We start from the raw sequence: 15,068 nt of genomic DNA, 5'->3' as shown, positions 1-15,068 counted from the left end.
CGTCTAACCTAACCCTATAAGCCACCACCTAGGAGTGACATTAGGAAAAGGTTTCTCCTCTCAAGCTTTCTAATTAAACTAAGTTTTAATATTACTTGGGTTTACTGAACACAAATTTAAAGGATTGTTTAGTTTAAGAAAAAAAGTACAACAAAAATATGACAGAAAGTTCCGGACCGCTTACGAAAAATGTTCTATTGAATTTCAACAAAATAACTATAGTCATTTTTTTTTTGCTTAGTATCCAATTTTTTCAAAATTTGAATTAGAAATGTCTATAAAAAGAAATTGAGCGAATGTATTTTTAAGAATTATATGTTTCTATAAGACAACTTTTCAGGAACGTTTAATTAAATTTAGCTATATTTTAAGCTTCGAAATGATATATTGTTTACATTCTTAACTATAAACTAATTTGCAAGTTTTTGTGATTTTGACAAATTTTTTATGACAATTGATAATTTCAAACATTATAAAAAAAAGAGTGTCTATGTATTTTCAAATCTTTTAAATTGCTTTGAAAAACTTTTATGTAATTTATTGGTATTAAATTGTCAGCTTTTTTACCAAGCATATGATTTGTTATCAAAACAAATCCAAAGTAAAAATTTCCCAATAGTTTTCAAAAGCGCCGAAAAAAAATAGAAAAAAAATAAAGGAAAAATGGAAATTTTTACGTAAAATCAATTTTTTGCTAAATCAATTTTGGTTTTTGGTGTAACTCTAAAACAAAGAACCGCAGATACATGCAATTTTTACTGAATATTTATATTAGAATTTTCTATACTCCATGCCTTTTTAAAAATATTTTGACTTATTTTGAGCTGTTTAGGGACATTTTTAGTTTCAAATTTAACATCATCCATTACAGTGACCAACTTGTAACCTATTGTACGTCAGAGCAACATCCACTTACCCACCTTTTTTAGTTTTTATTCTATTAATATTAATTAAATTTTATTGTTCGATACATAAAAGCTTGAAAATTTAATAGAAGGCTCCTAATATATTGTTTCAAAGACAGATGAAAAAAATTAAAAATCCAATCACATTTTTTTTTTTATAAGCATTTTAAGTTCAAATATTGACAAAATACGTAAAAATCACGAAAATTAGCAAATTATTTTGAGTTAAGAATTCGTAAATTTTTTTCTTTTTAAATCTAAAATTTTAAAATGTAATAAAGATTCCTCATGAGTTTGTTTACCTTTATAAAAAAAAAAAAAAAATGTCTACAAGAAAATCAAATTAAATTTTCATGAGCGTTTGAAGTTCATATTTTTACAACAAAATAATTATTAAATTTTAAATGAGATAAATGTTGTCAACATTTGAATTTAAATGCTTATAAAAAAAAACTATTCCTATCTATTTTTAATATTTTTCAACTGCTATTGTAACAATATATTTGGAGTCTTGCATTAAATTTTCACGCAACAAATAAAATTTTATTGATATTTGTAGAAAAAAAAAAACTAAAAAAATTGAAAACTTACAATGTCCGTAAACAGGTCAAAAAGAGTCATAATATTTTCAAAATTGAATGGTGTATAGAAAAGGCTTGTATAAACATTCAGTGAAATTTTCAAGTATCTACAGTCATTCGCTTTTTAATTACAACAAAATAAGGATATCGTTACACTCGATTTATATTGTTAGAATAGCAGTGAAAAATATTAAAAATACATGGCACAGTTTTTTTTTATAAGCATTTAAATTCAGATGTTGACAAAATGTATCACATTTCAAATTTAATAATTATTTTGTAGTTAAAAATTTATAAAATGTTCAACTTTTATAGCTAAGGATTGAAAATTTAAAACAAAATTCCTCGTAAATGGGTTGTATATAAATTACTTTATTCACCTTAATATCATCAAATATACTTAGTTATATCATAGGCTGACTGACCGTTTTCGCTCAGAATAGCTTTTCTCATACAATGATATATCATTGAATTTAAATTTAATTCCATTCATTACAGTGACCAACTTGTAACCTACTGTACAGCAGAGCGACATTCACTTACCCATTTTTTTTTTTTAAATTTGTAATACATTTTATAAATATTGTAAAGAAGATTTTAAACGCAAAATGTGAGGTTAGTGTTCACGAATTAATTAATTATTTCTTTAAAGTTCATCATGGCATTTAACATCAGTTTTCTTAAGAATATGTATTCATGTTTTAATTTAATTATTTACAACACACACCACAATAAAGTTACTAAATATGAATACAGAATAAGCATAAATTATTCTATCATGTTATTATGACGTTTTTACATCGAACTAAAAATTGTAATTTTAATTAAGTGCATATACTTTAGGAAAACATAGGTTGACTGTCATATATTTGATAAACATCATAAGTAATATTATGGTCTGAAATAAACCAAAATGCACGTCATACACAGATAATGGTAAGTTTAAAACTATAAAGTCTTAAGGTCTTTGTATTATTTGCAATAGTCTCAAATGTATTAAATTTGCAACAAGAGTATTATTTTAGGTAATACAAAGCTTTACATACCAGCTTATTAAAATATGTATACTGAGTGATTGTTTTACAGTAAACACACACTATCTAAAAAAAGTATTCGTTTCTTAAAATATATTTTTTACATAACTTTAAGTTATTTCCAAAACTATATTAAAAATATAATATTTTAAGTTTTTACTGTTTTACATAAAAAAAATATAAGTTTGATTAAATATTCTGTGGACTGATGCTTTTTCACAAACCGTTGTGTAGAAAAATCAAATATCGATCGAATAGTTAATTATTTCTAAGGTTATAATAGTAGACCAGCATATTCCATGGAACTCCTGTGCTACCAATTCCACCCATCTAAATATAAATACTTATAAGTTAACTATACCTTACTAGTCTGAAAAGTGATTTTTAATATTAATGTTTATTCTTAGAAAAATGTTCTTGCTTGGAATTTTAAAATTAAATTGTATGTTGTAGACCGAACAAGTAGAATACTTTTTGAATGATAATAATAAAAATTGTAAAAAAATTTGTTAAAATAATTTTTTTTTTTCAAAATCGTCTATACTTTTCGAGGTAATAATTGTTATGTGTTAAAATAATCACCCCAAATATATAAGTAATTAAGCAAATAAGTTAAATATTATGTAAACTAAAAAAAAGACCTAATGTCTTCAACAATCTTGTAAAAACACCACGATCTTCGCAATTGAGTGGGCCATAGATAATATGTTATTGTTTTCCACTCAATTGCCTTATTCTAAAATTAATCAAAAGCAGATGTTTGATCAAAACTATAACTAGTGATTTTAAAATTAACGAGCAAACGTTATTTCAAACTAGATTTGATTAACAAAATTATAAAGCAGTATAGATCCATGTTCTTATAAACGTTTAATGTTTAATTTCTGAGGTAAAATAAACTGAATTAACGATTAGATTATAAATAGTGAATATAATATTTTAAGAATACAAATGTCAAGACTTACAGAATAACAAATACAAAACTAATTCTTTCTCACAATATTTTCTTCAATAAGTATATAAGAGTATATTATTTATTTATTACAACATATTGTTTTAAAAACTGGCATGGATATTGTACTGTTTAATATTTATTTTCTACTGCCTACTATGCTACGGAAGGAGCTGAATTAATTTAACACTATCTATATTGTATGAATATACCTATACATTAGTACAATAATATGTAAGTACAAGTGTTTTTTTAGAATTTATTACAAGTTTAATCTTTGTGCATGATTTGAATTTCTTGAACTAGGTATCTAATTATATTAAAAACATTATTATTTTATAAAATACTTAAATGATAAAACTGCGTTAAATAAATTATGCTAAATTTTAATTTGAAAAAACTTACTCCGATATGTAGTGTGGATGGAGTAAATATTCTGATTCAGCAGCTTTAGTAAAAGACACGTTGTATTGTACGGAGATATCAATAACTCTATTGATTATCGTCATTGCTGTAAACTGGACATGTTGAATCTCTTTCAGTGCACTTAAACACACTTTTATTACCGAACAAAGGACCACACTCAATTCTTCCTTTTTCCCTTGCTCTCCAAATTCCTTAACGGCAACCTGAATTACATAAAAAATAATAATGCACATTAATTTTTAAAAGTAGTTACTTCTCAAATCTGAAATATAGATGCAATGGTAGTACACTAATGAATCTGGACAGGAGAATTTAAATTACTTAGGTTTTTGTGATCAGTGTTATATAAACATGAAGACGTTCGACGCTAAGGTTGTTTTATTGACGAAAATTGGCATTGCCGAATTTTATTTACAATGATGTAAATTATTTACAGAATATAATACATATTGAATTTAAAATATATTATAGTATTGAATTGTAATTGTATTGATCCTTTAATAAAAAAAGAATATTAGGTAAGTTTTACTTGATTTAATATTTTATGTAATTTTATAATATTTTAATTTATATTGGTTGATACCAAAATATTATATACATATTTATATATTACAAATTGTTTTATAATTATAAACGAGTTTATTGTATTATGTATGTATTTTATCATGATACTTTTCAAATAAATAGATTGCCTAAACTTTACTCTATAATCGTTGAATTTTATTATTTATAATAAGTGCTTGTATATCAGGTAAGTTAACTTAAAAAAACATAATTATGTTATTATTTTTGAGTTTATAGGTAATAGTTTATTATTGTAATTATTAGGTTAGCAAATTACATAATATAATCCATTTGTAATTATTATATAATTATTGCTACTATTATCTATAAACCTTAAAGTCGAGATATATTAAATTATAACGGAAAGTAAATAAAGTATTTATTTTTTCTTACAAATTAATTGTATACTTAATTAAGCCATTCATTTTTATTATATTTAATAAAATTATCAGGTACTAAAAATAAATTTAATATTTATTCTTACTTATATTTAGATGTATTTATTCACACGAGTTACATCAATTTTACATTATACATTATTTTAAATATAAGCACGATTAAATGTGTACGAAAAGAGAATATTTAACTTATTTAAGTTATATTGATGCTTAAATATACCTTCGTTAAGATGTCACCGTCGTTTTACATAGTAAGAGTATGTGAATTAATATTACTACACTAATATGTATATTATATTCAATGATATTAACATTTATATTAACATATTAAGAGTTAGAATTGATTATAATTCACCATAAATTAGTGTTTCTATGAAAATTAATATATTTGGAGTGACGCATAATCCATATTAAAAATAACAATTATATAATATTTAATCAGTTAAACACCAATTCTCTAACCTTAGAATTAACAATATTGTGTAAACACCTACAATAATAAATACTATTTAATACTCAAAGCATATTAAGAAATATTTTATTATAATATATCATTAATACATATCTATTATGTTTCACCATAGTCGTAGATTTACCATTGAACGCAAGATTACCAAGATTAATATTTAAAATTAATTAAAACCAAACCTTTACAGTATAATATTCTTAGAAGGATATTATCCATTTTTTTTTATATTAAAAAACTTATTTGTATACAAAAAAAAATTAAAATAAACTTACGTTCAAAATTGTCTTCATAAGACTGCAAATATGACGGAGTGACAGATCATAGTTAGCTTGTAAATATTTCAATATATGCACAATGTAGTTGTTCAGGCCGTGCAAAATAAAACCCAAACATTCTACGTTGCCAGCAAGATGAGAAATCACTTGAAACTTTCTTTCTATATTGTATAACTTGAGTGCTTTTGAATTTTTGTGTTTTATACCTGCATAAAAATAAATATCATATTATTAAAAGAACAAGAAAAAAATAATCATTGAAAAATTACATAGGTACCTATCACAATAATACACACAACAATGCATTGATCCTACCCATTTAATTATAATAATATTATCATATTAAATTCGGAAGACTACATTTTTGATGCGCCACCTATTTGATCTGGATGTTTTTTTATAATTGTGTGATTAACTACATTAGAAAACAAAAATATTTTGACCAAAATAGGTCTTAAAGTTTTTTTAATGACACCAGTGATCAGTTACTGCTCGCCTTTGCGGTTGCTATTTTCTACAGTCTCGTAGAAAAAAATGTATTAAAAATATAAAATTAACACAATTCAAATATAAAACAAAAATTATTTAACCTCGGTTACAAATTTAAAGTTTAATTACGCTAAAAGTTTCATATTTTAATATCAGGTTTTTTTTTTCAATTAAGATTTGAGTATAAAAATAATTAATATAAATTGACAAATAAATTATTGTAATACAATTATTAGCTAATATAACTTGGGAAGTCACTATACTATAATATAGTAGAAGTGGAATGTCATATTAAAAAAGTCCGAGAAAAGAGTCCAGACAGAAGTCAGGAGAAAAGCAGTTCAAATAAACAGAAAAGAGTTCGACGTCATTTTTTTCGAATATGTTTTAATAATATAGTTCTGTATACTTTAACCCAACTTACTAGAAACAGCTTTACGCACAATGTCATCATATAAACGTATAGTTTGTATTCATAATAATAGGTGAATGTATAATTAATTATCCCCAAAGACTTTTCTCGTTTACAGTTAAAAATCTAAGAAATATCTACTATAAATATATCTTTGATCAAAAAAAATAAAATAATAAGACACACTTCATTGTAAAACTAGTACCTACATTAGTTGCTCCACTAAGTTTATAAACTTAATAATATATTATTCCAAAAAAATAATTGTTATAAAATTATTTTAAAACAATATCGAAAATTAAATAAATATCCCAAATGTATAAAATATTATATCGATAATAACACCAGTTATAAGAGAGACTATTGATGCTAAAAACTAGTTAGTGTAGGTACCTATATACTAGACACAGTATTGAAGTTAATAATTATTTTTTAATTATAACGTTAGTATTAGCTTTATAATTGAATACATCGCAATACGTAATTTAACCATATGAAAAACAACTTAGAATTAAAAATGTACAAAATCCGTTAAGCTTTTTCAAAATTACTATAATTAGAACGCAATCATAATTAATAGTTGTAAAGGGATAAAATCATAAAAATAAATTGTAATAAGTACCTGGTACGACATTTTACCTGTTGCACTACATACGTTTCAGTTTAAAATATAACGCTCGTTGTATTCAGTTCTCGAATTTAGTATATTTTTCTAATTTAAAAACAACAGTTATCGTGTTCAGATAAAAGCTATTTTTATTGCATCGTATTTTATAGTAAAAAATTATGATGACGATTGATAATCATTTTTAGATATAGATAATTTTACAATATATATCTACAGTATAAACTTACATCTATTGGGAATTTTGAAAACTATAGCTATATAAATTTATTGAAAATGACACCACACCTCAGGGCCAAGCCACCTTCAAACGAGCTAAGGGCTACCAATGGTCAAAAATCATTACACTGTCACTTGAAAGACCAATTCGTTTTACAATCCAGACCCATTGATTGATCATTTTATTGAAGTACTTAGAACATTAAGTAGAAGTTTATTTAAAACTACAATCCATTGGACGGAAACCAAAAATAATATTTGTTCTTATGGGCTACTTCAGCTATTATAAACTATTTAACTATGGCTTATAAGTTATATTTATTATAATTTTTATATAAGTGAAATAAAGGATGTAAAACTTGAAATACCAATATCCAAATTTCAGGATTGATGGAAAGCGTATGCATAATACACAATAGAGAAACTAAACTGTGATACCAATAATAATCAAAGATAAATATTTGGGTGGTCAAAATTATTACCGCCCTCCAACAGAATACTTGTAATTTTTTTATTAAATTACCATAATGCAATATGTCCCGGAGGAAGTAACTAGCCGGCATTATATGACAGTATAACTTAAGTTATGAAAACACCCCTTTAAAGGCAAGTCTAACTCAGTTATTTTGTTATAACTTTATTAGGTACATTTATTACTTTCAAAAATATTAAGTTTTGACAATTTTTCTAAATTTAATAAAAATAATTTGTGCATTTATAGTTTAGTTATGTATGCTAGTTGACAGTACATTAAAATAGCTTGAATATTAAAAAAAAAAAAATAAATGTGGATAGGTTTTGATAGGATACAACAGAAAATGTGCGGTAAGTTAACTTTTGATAAAAAAAAAATAATAAAAGTGTTAGACCCTACCTCTCCTTCAAAATATTATTTTCATAACTTAAGATACACCAACTATCATAATATTATGGCGCCGGCCGGTCACTTCACCCCGAGGCACACTGTAAAGTATACAATTTACGCTTTTGACAATTTAAATTGATTTTATTATTAAAACGGTCTAGTAAAATATTATTAATAATAATAATAATAATAATAATATTTAACGATATCGTTTTATAAAATATTGAAATAGAGGTTGCTCTATTAAATGGAAACTATAATATTTTATTTTGTTTCAAATCAGTATGCATTCTAATGCACTATTTGATGGTGACGTAACTGTCGTAAACTGTAACATACAGGAATGTCCCGTGAGATTCGCTAATTTAGAATGACGGTTTAATGTAAATTCCATTACACCAGCATTTAAATTAGTAACTCTTCGTTGGTCACTCTGTTTATTTAACAATTATTGTGAATCATATACTTTTTCTGCAATGTTTATAAAATCTATTCGAAAAGGTACAGTTGAACTAAAAAGGGGACAAAATAATATCAGAAAAATATTGCTACTACATGACTTAGTCACTTATTATATAATAATATGTTATTAGTATTAAAAATATTCCTGATCAATATAAATTGTAGTTTAACTAAAAGAAAAGTTTCACGAATTTAAAATGTCTGCGATATAATATTATATGTATGGGCTTGAAGTTTCTTACCGTAATCGTTGATGACACTCTTTTTATCGGTTTTTGTTTTGTTACTTTGTGTAGTAGCATGATTACGCACTTCATCCTGTCAAATAAACAAGTCATTTTAAGTATTATAAAATAAATTAAAAAAACAAAATATTAAAATATTATATTGCAATTAAGGCGAAGTTGTAAACTTTTAAAGCACGCCATAGTAAATTGAAAATAACAAGTAGGTAACATAATTACATTAAAATGAGAGGTACCAATACAAATTATTTTTATAGGTATAAAAATAATTGTGCAATAATTACAAAAAAATCGTGTAAGATAAACTTACATGAACCTTGTATTCAATTTTCAAACCTTGGGTATGAATACTAAACATTTTATGAATATAGTTATGTACGAAATAACTTGCAAAGATTTGCAATTTTAATGAATTTCATCAAAATTCAAACTTTAAACACTCATAAAAAATAACTGTATTTATTCTCGACTTATTTTTTTTTAATTTCAGTATTAGCAACTTATAAGGATACTATTGTATTACATTTTTAAGCATTTTTACAGGGCTTAACATTTTTACACTGACATTTATAGAAAAAATATAATTAAAAAAATAACTTTATAAAATGTCAAATGTATTTATTTATTTAATTTAACTATCTTTAAAAGAGTAGAAATATTTCGAAGATTATTTTATGTATAAATATGTTATCATAATTTTTTGGTGAAAATTGCAAGATTCATCGCGGTTAATCGTTATTGATAAGTACAATACAATTTCAATATGGATTTTATCTAAAAATTATTTTTTGTTTTTGCCAATTACTAAATAAGAAAAGTAATAAATGTTTTTTTTTTTTAATTTTGGCATCCGAAAGTACCGATTAGGTTCACTTTCCTATCAGAAAATATATAGAAGTTGAAGAGTTAAGAATTTTTACTATTCCAAATGGTATTGACAGACACACATTTGGATAAACAAAAAAAAAAACTCCAAATTATTAAACAACAAAATGTTGTGATTAGGGATAAAGTGTATCAAAAATTATAAATATTATGAACATTAGAATGATAAAAGAATAAACGTAATCGCCAATAATAGTCATCACCTTCAAGCTGTTATCATCGACTCGTTTATATTATCATTTATCAAAATAATATTTTTCAACCAGAAATGTTGATATAATAATTAATAATTATTGAAATTTAATTCTTGAACGATTGGCCGTCCCAAAACATGATTTACCCACAGCCGGTGATGAACTGGACAAAACTGGGTCTTGTGAAAACCCTAGATTAGTCTACTGTCCAGTGTTAAACAAATAACAATTTATAAAAGCATAAATCGTTGTATTTTATATAAATTGCACCTCAATTTATAATAATTAGGACAGATATTTATATGGCATTGCATCCTTTTTGTTTTATTGTTCAGTGAAAAAAATAACTAGTTTAAACCAAAAAGTGTTTCATGGCTTAATGATTCTGAATATATGATATTGTTTTGCATATTTTTGCATTTTTATAGACATTTTAGAATTTTTAAATGTAAGAGTTATAGTACTAAAATGCTCTTTTTTATAATTTAACAAAACATGAAATACAAAATCAACAATAATTGTTCAGGATATTATTATATGAGCAGACAACTTGATAACTTTTGCAGCCCATGGGTTGAGCAGAGTGGCAGAAAAAAATCGAGGACAATTTAACAAAAATTATAGACTTGTTAAAAAAAAAAAATTATAAATATAATATGTTAATATACCTTTTAAAGCACCAAATTATATTGATTTCTTCGAAACAATGGCGAGAAACTAAAAAGTATTAATGGATTTGAGGTAAATGAAAAATGTAAACATGTTTTTTTTTTCTGTAATGGTTTTCATATTATGACGAAAATTTCAAAAATATTAGAGTTTATTATTTTTCAGAGAAAATTTTAGATATTTTGGTACTTTTATTTTGAATAATTGCATTTACGAGTACGCTATGCATATATTTTAAGAATAGTTCAATAAAAAATATCATTCTCTGCCCTAAATATAACGGTAGGCATTCATACACGTGTTTGCTTTCACACAATTTACAATAACAATCATTCTCAAGCTAAGTTTTTATGATTCCTCCCACAAATCTACAATACAATATAAACAAATAAATGTGAATTACGTTATAGATGTATAGTATAGTTAAATATAATATTATGTTTAAAATAGTAAATCACAGACAAAACTCATAAAAAAAAAAAAAACGAATCTCCACTAAGCTCCACCAGCTGAGCGGGAAAAACCACCCGGGACATCCCTTAAAATATACGGATCGTCGAGAACTAATAACTAAATCATTATGAGGACATTCTGATGATAACATATTATTATATTTTGTAGTGTTGTACAAAACGGATTGTGTTGATTATAGTACAGTCAATGAGTGGGTACCTATTTTTTTTTTATAAAAGTTCTAAATGGTGCTCTACAGGCTTTTAAAATGTGCACAACGAAACTGAATTGCATGCGGTCTTAACACGTTATCGAATGTCAACAAGGTATAGGCGATCAATAGAATTAACACATTGTGAGCGGCATCAGTATTATACTGGTCCCGTGCCAAGGTAATTGAATTTTAACTAACTACACGTACCGTCCCAAGAGTCACATTTGAGTGTATGGAGATGACATGAAATCTACGTCGAACGAATATTATTGGTTTGGGGGTGATCAACGTACGCTCAAACTATAATCATGCAACGTATGATATGTATATATATAAAATACACGATATATAGGTATATATATAAAAGGGACTGAACGTGATAGGGCATAGACATTTAATTATTTCACGATAAGCTTTCGTGTCAACGTTTGACCGATATAATGGATCAGCCCAACAATTAATTTACCCATTGAAACAGGGCAACATTATTATAGACACCTATACTAAATTAAATTTCATTGAAATAAATCGGCAAACAAAAATGTACCACTAGCTAATGACTAACCACGAAATCATGATATTAAACAGTGGTAAACAATAATAAATTATATCTTCTATACTATTGTCGGTAAAAATTATAAATATCGATTTAAAATAATATGTGATATTTTTGTAACCATCAATTTTAATTGATATCAGCTATTGAAAAGTCCTTGCATATCAAAATACGCCTATAATTATAATACATAATACATACCTACAGGATGCATTAATAATTCACAACCAATGCTTATATTTTCTGCACGTAATGGGAAACCAATTCATAAATAACATTAATTATTTGGTGGATTTTTCAATCATATTTGAGGAAAAAAAAATCACTCGGCATTTCAATCTATCAATAAATTTGACTTTGTAATTTGCAAATTATAATATTATTAATAATATGGTGTTAGTTTATAAAAACGTTGTTTGGTTCAAACCAATAATCTATAGGTAATCTATATTAAACCACGCTGTATGTACCTATATTTAAGGAATACAGTTTCTGGGATTCTTGTTACATATACTGTAAAATAAAATAAATTTAAAAGTACGAACATTATACAGTAAATGGTGCGTTCATTTCTGTCTGGTGACTCTCACCTCTGAAAAGTACAATATTTATGTTGATATGAATAGTTTAAAATTAAATACTAAATCATTTAGTTCGGAAAACAATACCACATACTACCTAAATGTTTCTTGTAAATTTTTTGCGGGAAACTAATTCAAATTGCATCTATGCTGGTAAAAACATAAAACAGGTACCTATGTCACCTAAACACAAATCGATTGTGGTCAAACGACTGAACTGTTCGGCTGAGTTGAATGCCAGTTAAACGTGTCAAGTTATTTTTAACTTGATCGCATGGCAGCTACGTTTTATACTTGCATGTCAAAATGCCATTTAGTCTCAGCATGTTGTAAACAATCGATCTTCCCAGAATTTAATGAGTAAACAAATAAAAGGTACCTTTAGGGAAATTTAAATCTCTTCACATAAATCGGTGATTTTATATTTGTTTGTATTCATCTGTGTTATAGATAAAAAATAATATTATTTGAAATTCAGTTGGTGACGCCTCATATTTGTTAATGACTATTTTTTTTTTTATTTGATTAGTTGAGTCTGATACAGCTACGTCATAATCAATAACCCAAATTCATGATGTCTTAAAATTACCTTAAATATATATATATTTCTTAAATTTATAATTAAATTTGTAATGTATTCTTTTTTCATACCGTTTCGAGAGTCTTGTTGCTGACTTTGCTTCTGAGTGACCAAATCGACCCAAAAAAATTTTCTGGATTACTACTGTGACGTTCTTCTGCACTATCGGTTTGTGTAAATTTCATCCTCCGAAATAATCGTGAAGGCAGCGTTGGCAAATCCGATGGTTTACCTGCTTGGTCATAATTGGCAACATTTTGAAGCAACATTCGTTCTAGAAATATATTAAAGAAGTCATAATTATTGAAATGAAAGCTAACATTTTAAATTGTAATTAAATTAAAACATATATTATATTAATTAATAAATAATTATAGCTCATATGAACTTATAAAGTTCTAAAAAAAACGTTGATTTATGATTTTAAAGCAACAGTTATTTAGGTAAGATATAAAACAAATCGTAAGCCTGAATCGAAAATGTCGCAACTCCAATTTTATAAATTTATCCTCCATGAAATTGATAATTATAAATCATCATATATCCGATGTATTATTTTAAGACCAAGAAAAAGTCATCTTTAAATATTATTATTGTAATAGATGATGGAGTCGGTTTTTACGAATTAGGAAATTAGGCTAACGAAATGGTTGAAATGTTTTTTTTTCTCTCCTGTAAAATTTGCCATTTTCGACTTGCCTTTTTGATGTAGGTCAACAAAATATATAATTCAAATGAAAAACTGGTGTTCTGTAAAATATTTTTTTTTGGAACATCCAAGAATAGAATTTAATTTAAAGAGACTTATTATCTATCGGGTAACAAATATATATTTTTTATTTCTAAATGTATCCAAAACTTGACGTATGTTAAACAGTACACCGTCTAATAAAGTTGACATACATTTGCTCGAATTTCAGGAAAATTATTTCTGTACTAGGTAATATAATGAAATAAATATATATTTATAGTTTAAAGGGTAAATTTGAAAATTATAATATAAGTATCCTATTCAACAAATGGTTTAGGTACATACCTACTCAATTGGAAATCAAAATGAATAGTATGATAGACAATAGTGGTAAAATCAAGAGAACGAGTAATTTTTGTATAAAATAAAATTCATAAATGTATAAATAATAATATATTATAATGGACGATAAAATGAGATTCTTGTGGAACATTCCTTGACAAAATATATCCTTAATGTCCCTATAATATACAACATAGTACTTACATATGAAATATCAACACTTTCAAGTGTATAGTTAAATATAAAAGAACCTATGTTTTCTAATAAGTATTTTAACGTTATGTTCATAACTCATATTTATGTTTTTAATTTTTAATCATATTCTTCGCGGAATAAAATTATTAAATAATTATGTCCGTTTACAGTTATTTAATAATAAAATATTTGCATGGAATTTTGCTGTTGTTTATTGTTCATTTTAATATTAAATCGAGTGGGCTGCTGATGACGTTATCTGCTTATTATTTTTAAGTATTACAGTTATATAGTCTATTATCTAGATTTTATTAATTTGGAGTACTATTCCATTGTAATGATTTTTTTTTTTTAATTTAAGCTTTAAGTCCCCAATATTACAGACGCTCCAGTAAATATAAAAATAATACTTACGTATTATGATTTTTAGATTTTGAACGAAGTGATGAATGTATTGATTTTACAATGATGTGTGTTTTTTTTTTTGTTTTTTTTTTGTTTTTTTTTTTTTTTTTTTGTGTCTGACGACAACTTTTGGAGCAGTAAAAATGCTTCGATTTTCAAAAGTTGTACCTTTTCTGAAAGGAAAGTGAATCTAGTTGGTACTTTGGGGGGTCAAAAGTGAAAATTTCCCAATACTTTTCAAAAGCGGCAGGAAAAACCTTAAAAAAATAACGGAAAAACGCGAATTTTTACGCAAAACCAATTTTTGACAAAAACGAAAACTTAATTATACTGTAACTAAAAAATAATTATTGTAAGCACTTGAAATTTGCAACAGATGTTT

The 15,068-nt window shown here is 25.3% G+C and overlaps 1 protein-coding gene across 1 annotated transcript in view; it reads right to left on the bottom strand.

The window, feature by feature from the left end:
• The window catches only part of LOC100168206, a 318,228-nt gene that overhangs the window by 78,492 nt on the left and 224,668 nt on the right, over positions 1–15,068 (bottom strand). Inside the window, exons 10-13 of the mRNA XM_008186112.3 lie at positions 13,125–13,327; positions 8,919–8,994; positions 5,602–5,810; positions 3,878–4,101 (exon numbers count right to left, since the gene is read on the bottom strand). Coding sequence (XP_008184334.2) covers positions 3,878–4,101; positions 5,602–5,810; positions 8,919–8,994; positions 13,125–13,327 — 712 coding nt within the window. The remainder of the gene's footprint in view (positions 1–3,877; positions 4,102–5,601; positions 5,811–8,918; positions 8,995–13,124; positions 13,328–15,068) is intronic.

This window comes from Acyrthosiphon pisum, chromosome X (genome assembly GCF_005508785.2).
Source record: "Acyrthosiphon pisum isolate AL4f chromosome X, pea_aphid_22Mar2018_4r6ur, whole genome shotgun sequence".
NCBI lineage: Eukaryota > Metazoa > Arthropoda > Insecta > Hemiptera > Aphididae > Acyrthosiphon > Acyrthosiphon pisum.
The sequence above is the reverse complement of the archived record's forward strand: the minus strand, read 5'-3'. Positions and strand labels throughout refer to the sequence as shown.